The sequence below is a fragment of the Harpia harpyja genome, chromosome 9 (assembly GCF_026419915.1).
Source record: "Harpia harpyja isolate bHarHar1 chromosome 9, bHarHar1 primary haplotype, whole genome shotgun sequence".
NCBI classification, from domain to species: domain Eukaryota; kingdom Metazoa; phylum Chordata; class Aves; order Accipitriformes; family Accipitridae; genus Harpia; species Harpia harpyja.
The window spans coordinates 33,529,441-33,547,595 of NC_068948.1; the positions used below are offsets into that span (position 1 = coordinate 33,529,441).

General features: G+C 50.2%; 3 protein-coding genes across 9 annotated transcripts in view; 1 reads left to right on the top strand and 2 right to left on the bottom strand.

The window, feature by feature from the left end:
• Positions 1 to 525: 525 nt before the first annotated feature.
• On the bottom strand, positions 526 to 4,278 carry PSMD9 (proteasome 26S subunit, non-ATPase 9). Its single transcript, XM_052796846.1, has 6 exons — positions 4,105 to 4,278; positions 3,909 to 4,011; positions 2,902 to 3,095; positions 2,322 to 2,423; positions 1,706 to 1,794; positions 526 to 1,350 (listed from the first exon to the last, which is right to left on the bottom strand). Exons 1-6 carry the CDS (start codon positions 4,216 to 4,218, stop codon positions 1,323 to 1,325), a joined length of 630 nt encoding a protein of 209 aa, XP_052652806.1. The 5' UTR covers positions 4,219 to 4,278; the 3' UTR covers positions 526 to 1,322.
• Positions 4,279 to 5,244: 966 nt separating this feature from the next.
• HPD (4-hydroxyphenylpyruvate dioxygenase) lies at positions 5,245 to 11,382 on the top strand. Its single transcript, XM_052795479.1, has 14 exons — positions 5,245 to 5,365; positions 5,598 to 5,624; positions 6,425 to 6,487; positions 7,252 to 7,356; positions 7,558 to 7,600; positions 7,693 to 7,775; positions 7,906 to 7,995; positions 8,121 to 8,224; positions 8,389 to 8,466; positions 8,632 to 8,794; positions 9,135 to 9,206; positions 9,946 to 10,068; positions 10,214 to 10,330; positions 10,486 to 11,382. The coding sequence occupies exons 1-14, from the start codon at positions 5,363 to 5,365 to the stop codon at positions 10,594 to 10,596; spliced, it is 1,182 nt and encodes a 393-aa protein (XP_052651439.1). The 5' UTR covers positions 5,245 to 5,362; the 3' UTR covers positions 10,597 to 11,382.
• A 1,249-nt stretch (positions 11,383 to 12,631) lies between these two features.
• The window catches only part of SETD1B (SET domain containing 1B, histone lysine methyltransferase), a 55,200-nt gene continuing 49,676 nt past the window's right edge, over positions 12,632 to 18,155 (bottom strand). For 3 of the 7 annotated variants that reach the window (XM_052795476.1, XM_052795475.1, XM_052795477.1), the window contains exon 18: positions 12,632 to 17,692. In XM_052795476.1, the coding sequence (XP_052651436.1) occupies positions 17,519 to 17,692 (174 nt within the window). In that variant the 3' untranslated portion in view covers positions 12,632 to 17,518. The remainder of the gene's footprint in view (positions 17,693 to 18,155) is intronic. The other 4 variants (XR_008236475.1, XR_008236476.1, XR_008236473.1 and 1 more) reach the window with 4 other exon arrangements.

Sequence of the window (18,155 nt, forward strand, 5' to 3'; positions counted from 1 at the left end):
TTACTTGAAAGACCAGGGCGAGACTGCGTTTGATGGGGATTGCCTAGATACAATCTCATCCAAGGAACACTGCCATGGGCTGCTGCAGTAACGTTTCCTCCATAGCACTGTGAAACCTGCAGGAATCACCAAGCAAGGAGCTTTGCTTTGAAGCTTTACCATTTCAGCAAGAATCTGCTCTGTTGGACTGTATGGTGAAACACAAACGCTTGAAATACCAAAAGAGTAAGCCTACTCAATTTAAAACAGAGCCCTGTGTGAATGATTTAAAAGTCTGGGGTTTAGTCCACTTTTTCAGCCCATTTCAGGTATGGTTAATAACAGTTATAACAAAATTGCTCATTACATGTGATGTGTTACTTATGCCGCAACCTGCTTGTGAAGCGCTAATGAATACTCACACCTTACCTGGGCTTTGGCTCTGGAAGGTCAGGGGGTCATGGTTTTGTGTCTGTGCAGATCTGCGTTTAACCCACCCAACTTGGCCTGCAATTATTGCCCAAAATAATAACTTATACAAGAATGGAGAGAGGCATTAGTCAGTTTTATTGTTTTGGGAGAGTATTCTGAAGATGAACTGGAAACAAGCTTAAACCAAACCAATCATACCCAAAATCCCCTCAAAGAGTTTACACACACTAAACCAACTACCACAAATAAACAAATTAAAAAAAATATATTAAAAAAAAAAAAAGAGAAGCCAGATTAGGAGTACTTTTATCATGACTACACAAACTACTAAAAGTAAATCAAAGTAGAATTAAAACCCCTATTCCTTATCTCATTAACTTAAAATAATTAGGCATTCCAAAAATTCTTTCATTGTCTTTAGTGACTTCAAAAGTTGTGGTAACATGGGGAAGATAAAGTATCAAACCTGCCTATTTCTTGACTGTCATCTATTATAGACACCAAAAAGTGCTCCGGGACTTTTTAGCATATATTACAAAGTGTTCAGTGAGGAATTTTACAGGGGAAAAAAAGGAATGCTGTTATCACCAAGTAAGAGTATTTCATGCTTTTTAGAGCCTGTATCAAGTGAAGTTTGGGACTCTATAGTCTCATTCCAAATTGATACAAGGTGTAAGAGATGAAAAGCCACATCTTGCAAATCTGCAAGCTGCTCCTGATGAACCAGTGCAATTCTGAATTGCAGGCAGGCTCTGCCCTATCAGAACCTCTTCAGACTCTGCAAGTCAGACACCTGGAGGTCACAGCCTCTAAAACATTTGTTTCAGCAAAAACATGTAGGAAGTTTTCAAACCAGATCAGAGTCCAGAAAGCAGGCACAAGCTTCAGCTTTATTGTTTTCCAAGCAATGGTCATCTTTGCAAGGGAACAATATTGCAGCTGAAAAAGAAGAGGGTAGAAGGAAACATTAAAATCTCAGACCTCAAACAGGCACAGAAGATCTGACATAGCACAAATCAGACCCACCGCAACCCTCCTCCATCGGTTTCCTCTACCGGACACGCTAGCGCCTGAGACCTTCCTCCCTGTACTCATGTTTGATGCAACTCGCCTCCCCATATCGCTGTGCAAAACTGTCAGCCTCCAGCTCTCAGCTGGTACCTGCCAGTGAAGTCCATCACAACAGGCAGCAACACACACTGACAGCAAAGCACAGAGCTGACCCTGCTGCTGGAAACGTGCTCTGAGCTGGCTGAAAGCCTCATCCGTTCTAGTAAGTGAAATAGCAGCTTACCCCAAGAGGCCCTTCCCAGCCCAGCGCTTTGGAGTCAGCCCCACATGCACTTTTTTGCCGCTGCGGATGACAGTCACACTCAGGGGTCTCTGAAAGGGAGAAAAAAAAAATCAAAGAAAAAAAGGTGGCAACTTTCCATCACCAAGTCAACTCTCTTCTTCCTTCTTCTGCTGAAGCACCAGAAGAACATTAGGCCCAGGGGACCTGTTCTTCAGCAGCACCACAGATCCCTGTGACTAGATCTGAAAGAAGAGAGTGTTTTGTGTGGAGACATCTCCAGATCATCTCTCACTTCCACTATAAAGCAGTCAATGGCTGTGGCAGCTTCCCTGGCCAGTCCACAAAGGTGGCACAGCAACACAGCCTGCTGCTGCAGAGTCCCCAGGGGAGAACAGACAATATGATGCTCACAGCAAAGAGCGCACACCTCTTAGCTCTCTTCTGTCCAGCAGGAATTAGCTCAATGCTGTGAGAGAACAGGGCTACAACAGCACAGACTGAATCTGACACTGTTTCTGACATGGAAATGATGATCCCAGAGACCTAAGTTCCATAGAAAAAGCTGTGGCTAACAGAGACAGGCAAGAGAACGCAGTTACAGCAGAAATGAGCTCACCCCTTCGCTGTGCTGCACTACTGTGGCGATGTTCTGCAGGTTCTGGAAGTTGTTTACATTAACAGAACCAAACTCCACAATCTCATCATCGACCTGAAGTCCCTGGACAGAGACAGAAGAGAGATGAGCACCTGTCTTCTCCAAAGACAGCTCATATCACAGGAGCATCACCCTTCACCCAGCCTCATGGAGAGAGATGTGCTACAACACTACTGTTCTCACCATTCGGGCAACTGAACTGTGTTACACCCTCTCCATGTCCTTAGAAAGAGGTAAGTACTCATTCCGCTGTTCTGTTTTATGGAAAGAGAAATACTGAGGCTAGAATGGTCAGTGAGGCCTGGTATGAGCTGTGCGGTGCAATGATACAGCTGAGAAGAGAGTACTCATCTCATTCCTGTACAGCGACTTGTCCATTCACAGGACATCCCAGTGTGACAAAAAAGGGGGAGGAGGGCCCTAATCAAACCCCCAACTTATTGCCACTTGTTAACAAGAGACAGAGAAAGCAACCTGCTATGTTTTCTCTCTGGGTCCGGAAGAAGCCTTCCGTACGAGTTGTCAGGCCCCACCAACTTACCGAGATACTTGCTGGAGATCCCGGAGTCACCGCGTTCACTTTAGCAAAAGCCTGTGGCAGGCTCTGGTTCTGGCTCATTGCCTCAGCCAACGCCTCCGCCTCATCCCTGGCATGCTTCTCCTTCTCCCGGGCGTGCAACTGGTGAAGAGCTTCCTCTACCTGCTTCATCAGGGCCTTGTGATCGTTCTGCAAACCTGTGGGTGACACCATTAGCAAACAAGGAGCAGGAGTGAGTTACATCTAAGGGTTTGTTCTCAGCACACGCTCTCCTCCCCAGCTGTGCAGAAAATGGTATTCCGGGTGTCTTGGATGTGAGCTGTGGCTAGCAATAACCTCTGCTGGTGTATCTGCTGGGTCCCGGTGCCAGCCCTGCTCACACAGCCCGGCAAATGTTTATCGGTAGAAGTTAGACACAGAGAGAACTACCCTACGAATTTCGGTGAGCACGCAAGGAAGCAGGGCTTGGAGGCCCACAATCACCTAGAAATCATTGAGCAGCTGAAGTCTTTTTTCCATCAAGTCACATACTGTTGCATATGTATTGCAAAAGCCATCCCCGAAGATGGGGCATAGGAGAAGCCTGGGAAGAGATAAATGCCAAGCTGTTTTTTACTCAAAGCTCATTCTACTAACGCCACCGCAAAAACACTTCGGTGTATCTCATGAATCCCAAATGGCTCCACAGCAGAAGCAGAATTTCAACACTGCTGCAACAACGTGTGGACAAAAGCATTTTACTGGCGAAGCCGATCCCCACCGGCTATGAGCACAGAGCAAAATCACCGAAAAACGAACTCGGAGCAACCCTGGCTGCCAGTTTTTGCAGAATTGCAGTGAACAGGCAGAAGGACCCGGTGTTTGAGATACTGGAAAGGCTACACAGTTACTAGCAGGAGTGTTTATTGCAGCAGCAGCCTGTAGCCCTCCCCCACAACCCATTTTTGCTGGTTCACGCCTGGAGGAGGGGGACGCTCCCCTGCCCCCCCCCAGCCGGGATCCCCACTCACAGATGATGTTATGCCGGGCGGTGCGCACTTGGTAGAGATCGATGTCGTCACGGGGAAACCCCTCCGCGTCAACCAGCGGCTCGTTCATCCCGACGCCCTTTTGCTGCGAGGGAAGAAGCGGCCGTGGGGCTGCGAGCCGAGGCCGCAGCCCGGCCCCGCGCCCCACCGCCGCCCGCCCCCGCCCCGCCGCACTGACGCCCTCCAGCAGCTCGTAGCAGGCCTTGATCTGCGCCTCGATCTCGTCCTTCCTCTTCACCAGCTGCTGCACGTCGCTGACGGTGACGGGGCGGCTCCCACCGGGCTGCGCCATGGCCGCCACCGGCCGCGCCGCAACCGGCCGCTACGGGAGCCGAGAGGGGGCAAACGGCGTCACGGGCGGCGGGGCGGGGCCGGCAGCGGCAGCACCGCCCACGGGGGGCGGAGTAGTGAGCGGGGTGAGTGCGGTGAGGGGGCGTGGTCAGCATCGGGGCGGGGCCACACCGCGGGGGCGGGGCCAGCGGGGAGGGTACCGTCGTGGGCTGACACAGCGGTGGCATTGCCATGAGGTGACAGAGCTCTAACGGTGAGGTGTGGTGGCACGGCAGTGTCACTGCCATGGGGTTACACAGCTGTGATGGTGCCGTGGGGTGACCCCGTCCCTCCTGCCAGCCCCTCTCCAGCCTGTGCCCCAGCACACTTGCCGGGGCGATGCACGGCATCCATGTCCCCCAGGGAGTGTGACAGCAGGGGACACAGCCCCACCACCAGACCTCCACGCTTGTCCTCCGCAACACTGGCACCCACCCAAGCCCCACATAGTCATCCTCCCCGGCCCTGCCGGTCGCTCCGGCTTACTACCGCTCCCAGCCGTGGGGTGTTTGTACCTCCCTCCTGCCCCCTCCTCCTGCTGCTCCCACATTTGGTGGACTCCGGCAGCACTGGGCTCACCGGAGCTGACGGTGACATTGCGCGGCCCCAGGCCCAGACAGCGTACACACGGCTGCACTCTGCCTGCAGCCAAACTGTCCCGGCTCAACATTGGCCAGGATAGGACACGTCCCCACGAAGGGGTGACCACCATCCCCAGGGGCAGGCAGGCGGGCTGGGGGGGACGTGCTGCCCTAGTTGCATCACCCCACTGTGGCCCCGGCATGCATGGGACCAGGGAGGGTTTGCTGCGGGGTTAGCAGGCTCCCGCACTGCAGAGCCTTGCATGCTTGCACACTTGCACGCTCACCACCCCACCTTTAACCCACAGCCAGGACTGCAAAGGACCCTGTGATGCAGCCCCAGAAAGCCACCCACGGGACGATGCCAGCAGTTCCCAGCCCAAACCAAACACATCTTTGGGTCACAACTGCTTGAGGTTGGGGGTGGGTGGAGCCGAGGAGGAGCTTCCCCTGTCCCACCACTATATTAAACGTCCTCCCGGAATCTCGCTCTCTTTGCCACTGTCACATCGCCAGGTCACAAAAATGGTGCGGAGCAGAGGATGGGAATTAATTTAAATGGCCAGGGCTCAATGGCATGGGATGTCTCAGGAGCTTTACCGGGTTTAATCTCTGCTTGAATTTGGACTTTTTAATGACTGTGCTGGAAGTTGTGTAGAAGAGCTGTCCTCATACACTGACCTTTGGATTTGAGTTCTGGGGGGGGCTGAGGTACCTTCCTGAAGTGCTAACACCTCTCTTTTCTGATTCTCTCTTTTAGACATCTTACACAGACAAGGGAGAAAAGGTAAGAGCCGTTTCGTGTCCACGGTCCTGTCCTGCTGCCTGGTGCAAAACATCAGCCATGTTAAAGCAAATATTACTCATTCCTTACTCCTTGATTACCTGGTAAAATCAGAAGTAAAACTTCTCTCTGGCTGGGCCACATAGGACGTGGTTCCTCACTGTAAATCAATGTTAATAATGGAAATTTTTTCGTTTCCTTTTTCCTTCTGGTTTGGGAGGAGAGCGACGAATGGGAGATGATGGGTATTTCCCAGCCAACCCCGATGCCTAAGCAGAATCCTCATTTCTTGCAACATTAATTTCCAGACACTGGACCTATTCGCCACCTTTTTCCCCTATAAAGTGCTTTCCAAACTGCCGGTGCACATCACGGCCAGGTGCCCAACGCCACGGGTTGGATGGCAGTGGGGAAGAGAGCCAAGGGGGATTTGTCCCAGCACTGGTGGTTGTGTAAGGGCGTTTCAGGGGAGAATTAATCTTTAATGCAGCAAGGTTCATGGGTGGGCAGCCTGCTGGGGGGGCCGCTTGCAGGGAGCACCAGGACCACTGTGACCCCAGGCGAGCCGGGACTTTGCCCCTTCCACCCTGCAGAGCAGGATCCTGCAGGACCTGACTGTAAATTGCTTTGGAAATTCCCTGTTTCGGGGCAGCAGCCGGGGATTCACCCGGTTAATTTGGATGCATTCACGGGAGATGCATTTGCAGGGTCGTGGCCGACGCTTCTCCCTGCTCCGGAGATGAGTAGCGCTGCGGGAAAGGCTGCGTCGTTGTCTCTGAGCCCTGTTTTCCCCTTCCCTTTAGCCCCTGCGAGGCCGCTTCATCCATTTCCACTCCATTACCTTCTGGGTTGGCAATGCCAAGCAGGTGAGAGGCTGTGGCCGGCTGGGCACGTGTAATGGTAGGCGCCCGCCCATGTGCGGATGCTTTGGTTATTGGCTGCCAGGGGGGGTGGTTCATCCTGGCAGCCCACCGGGTCATGGCTGTGCTGGCGTCCCAAAGCCCGTCCTTGGCTCAGCGCCCGTGCCCGCCGGCACGGCCTCGGCCGACGGCCTTGGGGGCCCTTGCACAAGGCGAGGGGCGGCTGCCCGGGGGGTGTGCATGGGGCAGGCCCGGAAAATACAAACCGGCACACGTGGCAGGGCTCCAGCCGTGGTCACCAGTCTGCAGCGATAAGGAGTCGTGGTAGCTGCTTTCCGTCACTCGCTGCTAAAAGGCTGCTGGCGAGTTAAAAATCCCTCTGCTCCAAACCTGAGCTGCTTTTCGCCCAACCTGGCTGATGAACGGGAGATGGGCAGAAACGTTTCCCCCTGCACCCGCTGCACCCTGCCTGTCCCCGGCTGCATTGGGTGCAGGAGGGCTCTGGAGACAGTGCTTCCCACTGAATTTGGGATTTTTTTTCCCAATGTGGGCCCTTTCTTGCCCCTGCTTGCTCCTCCTGGGCTGCTGGAGGGAAGCAGAAAAGCTCAGCCGCTCCCCGTGCACACCCACGTGCACACGCGTGACTTGCACGTGCCACCGTGGCCGTTCCCCACAGGCTCTTGGTGCTGCCCTGGCTGGGGGGAGCCCTGTGGGAACCGGGGTCCACTGGCACTGCAGCTTCACCTGGGGTGGTTCTCACCTGCCCGCAGGCTGCATCCTACTACTGCAACAAGCTGGGCTTCGAGGAGCTGGCATACCGGGGACTGGAGACCGGCAGCAGAGAGGTGGTCTCACACGTCATCAAGCAGGACAAGGTAAGGGGGCTGATGAACCTTGCAGAGGTGCCACTGCCAGGGTGGAGGTTGGAGAAAGACGAACCGATGCCAGGCATGTGGGTGCTGCCGAAACCCATTTGCACCATTAAACCCTGCGCCTGCAGTGCCTCTGCCCCAGGCTGGGGCTGCAGCTGCACCGCCATGACTCCATCCCTCACCTCTCCTCCTCTTCCTTGCCAGATCGTGTTTGTTCTCTCGTCCGCTCTCAACCCAGGGAATGAGGGTAGGTGTCACGGCAGGGGGACAGAGTGGGAAATGGCCGCGGTGGAGCAAAGCACCTCTGCTCATGCTCGCGGCTGCTCTTGCTCTGGGCAGAGATGGGGGAGCACCTGGTGAAGCATGGCGATGGGGTGAAGGACGTCGCCTTCGAAGTGGAGGACTGTGACTTCATCGTGCAGGTAGGCAGCCCCTCTGCTCCCTCCTGCACAGCACCCCGAAACGGTAAGGGGAGGTGGGGAAGGGCCCGGGGATGTCTCCCACCAGCCCAGGGGAGCTGTAGCAGGAGAGGATCTGTTGCCTTCTGCCCAGAAAGCCAAGGAGCGCGGAGCTGTGGTGGTAAAGGAGCCCTGGGTGGAGGAGGACAAATTTGGGAAGGTGAAGTTCGCGGTGATCCAGACGGTAAGCGGCAGGGCAGCTGCGGAGGCTGAGCCCCCACGCCAGGGCAGGGTCTGCAGGAGCAGGCTGGACCCAGGAGGTCCTCAAAAAATGGGGCCACCATGCAACCTCTTTCCCCGCTCTCGCAGTACGGTGACACCACCCACACCTTGATAGAAAAGCTCAACTACAAGGGCCTCTTCCTACCTGGGTACCACCCCCCCCTCTTCAAGGACCCCCTGCTGCCGAAGCTGTGAGTACTTTGCAGAGGGTCCTGCCTAGCTCTTTGCCACCGTGTGCCAGTGGGATGTCCCATTGTGGAGCTGGACAGGTCCCCACCACCTTGCCCCGGAGCCCTCCATGCCATGGGGTGCCCCCAAGCCCAGCTGAGATCCGCCCCCCGTCTTCCCCCTGCAGACCAAGCGCTAAGCTCAACTTTGTCGACCATGTCGTGGGGAACCAGCCCGACCTCCAGATGGTCCCAGCAGCAGACTGGTAAGAGTGGGGAGGGCTGGCAGGAGGTGGGATGGAGCAGCAGCACCACTCTGGTTGTCTCACCACTTCCGATGGTGGTGGCTGAGGCTAATTAAGCCAGAACAGAACTTCGTTTGTGCGGGGATGGAGTGAGGGACTTGATTGTGCCCTTTGTGGCCTGGGCAGGTACCAGAAGAACCTGCTCTTCCACCGATTCTGGTCAGTGGATGACAAGCAGCTGCACACCGAGTTCAGCGCCCTGCGCTCCATCGTTGTTACCAACTACGAAGAGACCATTAAGATGCCTATTAACGAGCCGGCACTCGGCAAGAGGAAATCCCAGATTCAGGTGAGCACACACCTCTGGTTGATCCATCAGGCTGCCACCGCCTTGAGCGGGGCTTTAGTGAAGGAAAAGGGACCAAGGGGTCAGTGATTTGGCGCACATGTGCTATGCAAAGGTGGCTCTCTGGAAGGCAGCCCTGGCTCTGCTTGTGTCTGCAAAGGGCTGTCAAACCCTGGAGAGCTGCCAGGACAGAGCCAGTTTACCCCTGATTTCATCGATACTGTCCTTTTTTCCATTCTGTGGTCCTTCAGCCAATTTTGCTTTTATGTTTTTAGGCCCAAGCCCAGCCCTTTGCACACTGTAGCTGCACCGTCACTAACGTGGTGACATTTTTTCCCTGTAGGAATATATTGACTACTACGGAGGGGCCGGAGTCCAGCACATTGCACTGAACACCTCCGACATCATCTCAGCGGTGAGCGCTGCAACCTCAGGCAGCTCCCTGCCCTGGCCCGTCCTGCCCCGGCACTGCTCCACCTCTGCCCCGTCCCACCGGGCATGGTCCTCATCACAGGGCAGTGGTGGACTATGACCCCCGTTGGGGTACGAGGACACAGGCAGGCTGAGCGGGCTTTGTGCCGTGGTTGTCTTACAACCAGGATTAACTGTCCAGCGAGTCACTGGAGGGGGACCTGCATGCACCTGCGAGCTGTTGGCAGATGCCCGTCCCTCCAGCTTAAAGCAATTTGGGTCTGCAGGGACCCCGACGGCACGTGCTGTACTTGAGGGGATGGATGGTGGGGAGCTCAGGCAGCCCAGGCTGCTGGGCTGAGCCACCATAGCACATCACCCACCTCTGCCTGGGGCAGATGCTGGTCTGGATCAAGCCCAGCTGCTGTTGAGCACTTGGTTTTGGACTCCTCTTCAGACCAAAGGGCCTCCAGCGGTATTGAGGGGTCAGGGTGGGATGAAGCATCCTTGCACAGTGGCCAGCTCTCTGCATTGCCTGGAGAGGGCATCTTGCCTCCCCCCCCAGTTCCTGGTGCCCAAAGCAAGAGGGTGGGACAGGTCCCTACGCACGAGGTGGGCCAGTGTCATAGGAAAGTATCGCTCTGCATCCCGACACCATCCATCCTGCGCCATCCTCTCGGCACAAACTGCTCCACAAACAAGCCCCAAGCCCGACCCATGCCGGGGTCTCTCCTGCCTTGCAGATCACCAACCTGAAGCAGCGCGGTGTGCACTTCATGGACGTACCATCCAGCTACTACCAGATGCTGCGGGAGAGGCTGAAAACTGCCAAAATCAAAGTGAAGGAGAACATCGACAAGCTGGCGGTGAGTCAGACCAGCTTGAGAGGGAAAAGGTTTGCCCATGGCTGGACTGGCTTCTCAAAGTGTTTTGCAGGGATGAGGGCAATGCAGACAGATCCCCTTGCTCCTCTGTGGGTCTTCGAGTTGTTGCCCTGTTTCTTTTCTCTAGGAACTGAAAATCCTGGTGGATTTTGATGAGAAAGGCTACTTGCTCCAGATCTTCACGAAACCAGTTCAAGACAGACCCACAGTCTTTCTGGAGATCATCCAGCGGTATAACCACCAGGTCGGTTTGAGGATTTCATGATGATCTCGGCTACGAGACCTCAGGGCCGTCAAGTACCGTCACCCAGCCAGCTCAGTGCTGCTCTTTCCCAGCCAGTTCCGAGCTGACGAACCTGCTGACTGTCCCCACAGTCTGTAACGTTGTTGTCTCCACAGGGCTTCGGCGCCGGGAACTTCAAGTCTCTGTTTGAAGCGATAGAAATGGATCAAGACGCAAGAGGAAACCTGACCATCCTGGAGCCCAATGGGGAGACCAAGTGCATCTAGAGGATGGCAGAAAACGCTGCCCTCACCCCTAATGAGCTGATTCACAAACAAACCAGGAAACGGCCAATGTTTTGGTAAATAGCCCAGATCTAAGTGTCATAAACCCAGGGAAGCTGCTGCCAAGTTGGAGATGTAAAAGGACTCAACACCTATCCCAACCCAGCCCCGGCGCTGCCCTCCAGTGACTTCTTGGGAGAGGGAGCGTGGGAAATAGCAAAAACGCTCTTAAAAAGCAGTTTAATCTGATCCAAACCACCGAATTCTTAACAAAGGGCAGATTTAAGGCATGTGCCAAAGACACGCAGCTACAGAGGAAGACAGAAGAAACAACTGGGAGTGCTTAAATTTAGTCTATCGCAAGTTTTCTGTTAATTTTAGCTACATGGGAAGATGGGAGAGGAAAGCATGGAGGAGTTTGCCTCTCTGCATCTCATTTTGTAAGATTTTATTTTAATTGCTTTTAGACTCAAGTCTTAAATTTGAATTTGCTGAGATTAAACACGCGGTTTTAGGGTACCTACAACATTCTGGAACGAGAATCAAATTTATGTATTTCAGCCTTCCCAAGGCAACACAGTCTTGCTCCAATACCTGTAAATTCCTCAATTAATGAAGGGTTGGGGTTTCTCCCATGTTTCAAGAAGTAATTGCTGGCATTGGCAGCGATTCCTTGGCTCAGATCCCAGCTGCATGTGCAAAGTCCCCTCTGGGCATTGTTCTGGTGTCGTCACTGTCCTTTGCAAGGGGACTTTCCTCATCGACACAATAAAACCCTTTCCTGTCACAGCTTGAGTGCCTGGTAAGTTAACGTGTCAGGGCTGGCTCCCTCTACCCCATGTTCGCTGTGGCTGCAGGTCAAATGCTCCCCAAGAAGTCCGCAGACCTCAGTACATGACTGCTGAAGAACATCTCAGGGTCTCTGGTGCCTGCAGGTCTCCCCACTGCTGCACATCTGTCCTCCAAAGCCCCAGTGCACCCACCGCTGCTCCCCATTTCCCAGCATTGAAGCTGCTCAAACCCCAAGCAGCCAAAGCCCCTGCCAAGCCCTCAGCTCAGGACAGGCTCCTCGGACATGAGTCCTTCCACCAGCCCACAAGCCCCTGTCCCATCCAGCCACCCTCCAGACTGAGCTCTGCTGCCTTCTGCCCGCACCAGCGCTGCAAGGTTTGGCTGTCCTGCATCCCCCCCAGTCCTTCAGCTGCCATGGTCAGCTACTGAAGCAGAGAACTGAGCTGGGAAGCTGCCTGCAGGCAGGCTCTCTTCTGTCTCTTCCAATTCCTCCTCCTCCATCCACCACTCCATTGGTCTCTGCTCCAGGTATCTCTTTTTCTAAAGCTCAGAGAAGCCACTTTGACCACCACCACTACATTCGCAGCAGCAGCTCCCAGCAAGGAAGGGTGGGGGCACATGGCTGGCTCCAGGCTGTGCTTTCATCCACATCAAACCTCAGCGGCTCCCCTGGCTCCCCCCTCCTGTAAACCACAAATAACAGAATTCATTTCAGATTTGAATAAACTGATTTAAAGGAAAGAAACCAAAGGGCCTCTGGCCCCAACAGCATCACCTGAACCAGCAACACTAACACCTCACTTCGTAGGTTAAGGGCCTTTGCCTCCATAAAGTTAAAAAAAACAGATGTGAACTCGGAAAAATCCAGGGCAGAGGCTGCAGGAGCAGGGACCCCTCACCTGCCCAGGCAGCACCACTGAGGCTGGACGGGTTAGGGACACCCAGAACCATGGTAGGGGGCCAGCGCGTGGCTATGCTTCGCCTCTTAAGGGTTGTAAGGATTTTTAACAATAAGAAAATTTGCTTTAAGTTTATAAACTTAAATCACACACATATTTCTTTCATGCAATATAATGTTGCTTAAAGTAATTTCCTGCTCACCAGAATTAATATTTTCAGTAAACTTTGCTGAAAATCAGTTCTTTGGACTGCTCTTTTTCTGGATCTGGTTCCTTGAGCTCTCACGGTTCCCAGCACGGGTCCAAGAGCAAAAAGCTGCCCTGGCTATACATTAAGCACAACATAATTTTTCTGTAAGAAAAGTCAGTATATTTATGGTTTGCTTTATAAAAGTTACTATAATACAATGGTACATAGTATTCAATTCACAAAAATATGAACAAATATATACAGCATGACACATCCACAACAAAAACACTTTCTTCAAAACAAGATACATACTGGTGACAGATTCTATATGCACAAAACATCCCTAAATTTATAAATTTGCTTAACGAAAGAAAAAGCAGAAATCCTAAATCTTCAAAGCAGAGTTGTTTTTTTAAGGAACTTAAAAAAAGAAAATATTTTCTGTTTCATTTATTGCAAACCATTTTACCTGCCTCCTTTTAAAGGAGGCCCTTTATTTTCACACCGTGAATTAAAACAACCTGTTTATAGAACCAGAAAACTGCAATGACTGGGAGCCAGGTGTTCTTCCATTTTGCTTTTAAAACTGCCCATTTGTTTTAGAGTGTCCGTTACGATGTGTTTCTTTTCACTTGGACAAATACTACAGTGGCAATTAAGGAGGAAACTCATAAAAACAAAACAAATATTAAATTGAAAAAATCCAGTTACAAACTCGCTTAAATACATTTTAGGTTGTCTATTAGACTGTACACATTTCCTCGCTTGAAATAAATAGATTTTGCACATTAGGTTTCAGACTGAGTCGGGGGGGGGGGGGAGGGGGGAAGAAGCAGCCTTGACTTGGCAATTTTTTGTCTTCAGTTTCTTAATGCTTCTAATTCCATCTATTTATTTGACAAAAAAACATATTTATACAGAATTTACATTATACAAAGCTTGACACAAGCTGTAAATGCCACCAGCTCCTTTGCTATACTTAGTCCTTCTTCCTCCCCATCTCCTCAACATGATTTAGAGCTGGAATCTGTTTAAAAAGAACTCCAAATTACAATAGTCACTTTTAATAAATTATTTACATGCTCTTGAAGTACAAAGAAATCAGCAAAAAAATTTCAACATGTTTCTACAAGAAACAGTGTTTGAAGAGAAGATTCTTGAGTTTGCCTATGTACAGAAGATGCATTATTTTTTTATACTTCAAAATCTTTTTTCCTTAAATTTGTATTTTATACAGAAATGCACTGAAATGATCCCTGAAAAAGGTCACAAAAACCAGAACTGAAATTACTGTATACTTTGTTGGAGTTTAAAAATGTTTTTTTTTCCTGTAGAAATAAGCTGCTCTATACAATATAAATATCTGCAAGATGAGCCCCTTCCCCTCCTGGACCCCCGATAGTCACAGACCACTTATTGGGACCAACCTGGAATTGCAAACAGCGGAGTGAACCGACGGATAAATGAAGGTGTTGGGCAGAGGCAGGTGGAATTTGCAAGCACAGAGCGCACTTCTTAAAAATGCCAAGTGCAGAGGCATCTGCACCCTGAACTCAAGCCAGCTTCACATTGGGAAACTAAAGATTTAAGTTATATTTCCAAAACTTTTGCACTATTCTTTTGGGTCATTCCACCTAGCGAGATACAATTTTGCAGGGAGCACAGTCAATGTCTCTCTCTTTTTTGTCTTAGGTTTCAATTTAAGTAACAATAAATTGGGGACAGGCTTTTCAGTCAACAAAACAACTTCAGTAAATCTCTCCGTAAAGCACCACGCGCTGGTGACATTTCTTTTTAGTCCTTTGCCACTATTTCCATGGGATGCTGACTGCGGGAGGCAAGCACCGGGTCTGATGCAGGCTGCTGTGTGAATTGCACACTTGCCTTTCTCCTCTCATCTCCCCCCTTTCTAAGTACAAGCCAAAGTACCTGGGAGGGATTAGAAAGGCATCTCCACAGGGCTGCCTTCCAAAACCGCGGCTGCAGGGCTCCCCTGCCCCGACGACGAGACCTCACTGGCTTGCAGGGACAGGGCAGCCACAGGCAACTGCAGCAGCTCATGGAAATCACTAAACCAGACTTATAATCCTCACCATAAAATGATCGGGCTTGGGGATGGGGCAGCTTCGCAGTCTGAGACAAAAGCTGTACAGTAGGACTCTGCAAGCCAAGATTTACGGGGAAGAAAAGAGAAGCCTCAGGTTTGGCTTTGAGACCAGCCTAATGTGATTTTTCAGAAGTGCTGTGGGTCCAACAGCTCCGTTTCCTCCTGGGGGGCTACTGGCAGCTCAGCTCTTCCAAAAACTCACGTTCTTTGTCTGGGATCCTAAAAAGGGATGGGTTACAGGCAGTTTCAGAAGTACCCAAGTGATTTAGGTGCTCATCGCCTTTGGCACCCAAATGCCTTTAGCGCTCCTAAAAACAGGGTGAAGGACCCCAACCTGTAGGTCTCATTTCAGAAGACGGTGACCTGCCTCCCCACCTCTCCTCAACAAAGATTAAGGCAAACTGCAGGGGCTAATCCCGTCCAGAGCACACGGATATGCAGGGAAATACAAAACTGTCAGCAGGTACTTAGGGGCTGGGCCATTTCGGGTGTCTTCGCCCCCACAAAACCATTGTTAATGCACTGGTTTGATGGACCAGAGAGGAAGAAGGCCAAGGACATTGGCAGAACTGCCACACACAGGGGCTTGCTTCAGTTCTGAGACACAGGAAACTTCTGTGCATTCCCAAAGCTTTGAAAGGAAAAGGCCAAGCTGTAGAGATGCCAACTGGAGCGTCAACACAACAAGATGAACCTTATTTAAAAAGAAAATAAAATAAATAGAGCAGCTGGTTTAACTCCCAAATGTTCCTGCCATTGCCACAGTTACAACCAACGTTCAATGACAGAAACTAGTTGTGCTTCTCATAATTTTAGGTTCTGGGTCACCATTACCCAATTGCTGGAGAGATTTATAAAGCGAGGGGGGGGAACAGAACAAAAACCAAACAAAAACAGAGATGAGACTATGGACTGTCCAATCTCAGTGACAATTTCCTCACCCTCAGACAGAAATACAGGAGGTATTAAGGCAGCTTGTAGCAGTCTCTGTGTTCCTGTTCTTTCAGGCCTTTTGTCTGAAGAAGAAATTCAGATGCAGCGGTCTAACCTACATTACAAGCTCCACTCTGCAGTGCGGGCCTGGCAATTCCATGTAACAGATGAAAAAACTTCCAGGAAACTCTTTTGCAAGAGTGTAACCTCTGATCATGGAGCTGTGGTCATACAACAATTATCACTGATTTTGAAAGGCTACAAGAATACAGCTGAGCAATTTGTTCTGTGGGGAGAAGACGTTTAGTTATGCAGATAATCCTCCTATTTCATAATGACATTGCAACTTCCCCTTATAAGCCAATTAAAAAGGTTTTAGTACAACTAATCTCTACTTTTAAAGCAGGAGAAATTCAATGCAAGTTGAAAAACTGATCCTGTCTATACCTGAACGGTCGTGTAACATTTCCAGATCACATCCAAAGAAGTATTTCTTTGGTGTTTTGCCCCATTTTAAAATGGAACCTCTCAAAGAACTGCAACCTTCACCTCAGCACATCTACAAGGACAAAACATATCAAAAAATAATTTCAAAATATGCCTTCCAAATTTAAAGAAGCATTCATTTTCATGCTGTAGATGGGGGAGGACAGGATTGCTCCCGCAGCCTGCTCTCAGGGATGCTTTTACTGTGTTCTTACTGGAGGGATGTGACCATGTCAGGGCAAGTTACTGAGTAACAGAGGGAGGAGAGTGGTGTGGCACAGCTCGTTCCTATCACAGGAGGCATTTCCCATATTCAAGGACAGAGCAAATACTCCACGTAAAAAGCTGGAAGGGCAGAGAAATGCAGACAAAAATGAGAAAAATTAATACAAGACACACATCAGCCTGTTTCTTACCTACAGGAAGAAAATCATGTTATAAATGTGGGCTGTAGTGTATGCTTACAAGGAGGGTAAGATTTCTACAGCGTAAACATGGGCTGAATTGTCTACTTAATTTCAGCCTCAGCCTTTTTTGCATGCAAGACAAACCAATCTCCAAGAAATGGGCATCCCCAAAGGCCACACGCCATACCACGATGCTACAGCTACACAACTGACTCGACTTCTTACTGCTGACTGAAGTATCCAAGTATTTTTCACGTACGGGTGCAGAGGTTTTGATCCCCCAATATACCAGCACGGCATATGAAAATTAGAGACGAGCCCAAGGTGCCATGCTGAGGTCTGCGACTGACCTGACTCTTCCCCGGGGCGTCTGGCTTAGGGGACTTATTCAGGCTCATCCCTAACAAAAAGGCAGGACAGTTCACCTATAGTCTTATTGTGGACACATTTCCATACATACACACACCCAAGCACACACACACACCCATTCACACACCCTCAAGCCTCTGGCTTGCTCTGTAACATCAATCTTACATTTATTTACAGCTTACTCTGAGAAATCTGTGCAATTTCAGCCAATCAAGCTCCCAACAAATCCTATATGGCATTTTCAGTCTCTGCTTCACATTTAAATGTTGAATGTCTTTTTCAACCAACAAAACTGATGAGAAAAAGGTAGCAGCATTTATGAAAAGATGAAGGTTTATAACGACAATTTTAAAAAAGGTACCATTATCCCATTATGGAGCATTAATGTAGGGACTGAACAGAGAAGCTAGTGTTTGGATAGACCATGCCACAAAACGGTAGTCACCTTTTTGTGTGCGTGTTGGATCTGAAAAGGAAAGAGCACCTGAAACATGAACAGTCCTCATAAGCATGTGCGCTTTTTGCTTCCATTCGTGATCCTGGCAGAAGTGCGAAACTTGCTTGGTTTTTTCTTCTCTTTTTTCCTCTCTTGTTTTTTTTTTTAATAGTTTTTTTCCTTTTAAATTTTTTTTCTTCCTTTTTTCTTTTTTTTTTTTTCTCTTTTTTTGGCAAAGTGCAACCACACCTGGTTACCACAGTTTTGACATGGCCGAAGGTGCAAGTGTGACGAGAAACCTCGAGTTCAGTTCAGGGTTCCCCTGCAGTTCTCAGAGCCACATAGACATGGGATTTTTACATCCTCAATTGGAAACTTGTAGTCATAGGTAATTTCCTCATTCACATTGATGTGCTGTTTGGAGTAGATGACGATCTTCTTTTGAGACTCCACTGTGATCACTTTAGCATAACAATTTGGCTGCAAGGATGACAGAACAGGTAATGATTTAGGCTCCCAGTGGCCATGGCTTCCCAGCCTCCACACAATTATTCCAAGCTAAAACAAAGCAGAGTAGTCCTTTCCCTAGATAGCCTCAGCCATGCTTCCAGAGCCTAGACCCAAGGGAAGCTGAGAGAGGCAGGTGTGAAGCCAAAAAACAGAGCAGCCCTCCTTGTGCTCCTCCAAAATATCCACATTCTGGTCATTTGTGGTGCAAAAAAGCCTGAATGATGCTCAACTAAGTTTGTCACAGACCAAAAGCAGCTCAACTAATGCTTAATAATTTGGTCAGGCAGCCAAGTCTTTCAGTGTAGACTGCAGCAGAGAGCAGAGGGGAAAGCAGCTTCTCTACCTGCCAGGGCAGAGAATACTTTTCCCATGTGGACACTAGAAGGAGACTGTTCCCACAGAATAACAATGCTAAAATTTGGTTTGTTTTAAG

Bases quoted from the DNA above. Each gene is read 5' to 3' on its own strand.
- PSMD9 (XM_052796846.1), bottom strand. From the start codon at position 4,218: ATGGCGCAGCCCGGTGGGAGCCGCCCCGTCACCGTCAGCGACGTGCAG. The intron at 3,096-3,908 runs GTGAGTGGGGAT...TGTCACCCACAG, and splicing joins CGCCCGGCATAACATCATCT to GTTTGCAGAACGATCACAAG. The intron at 1,795-2,321 runs GTGAGCTCATTT...TCTCCCTTTCAG, and splicing joins TAGTGCAGCACAGCGAAGGG to AGACCCCTGAGTGTGACTGT.
- HPD (XM_052795479.1), top strand. The intron at 7,776-7,905 runs GTAGGCAGCCCC...CCTTCTGCCCAG, and splicing joins ACTGTGACTTCATCGTGCAG to AAAGCCAAGGAGCGCGGAGC. The intron at 8,467-8,631 runs GTAAGAGTGGGG...TGGCCTGGGCAG, and splicing joins ATGGTCCCAGCAGCAGACTG to GTACCAGAAGAACCTGCTCT.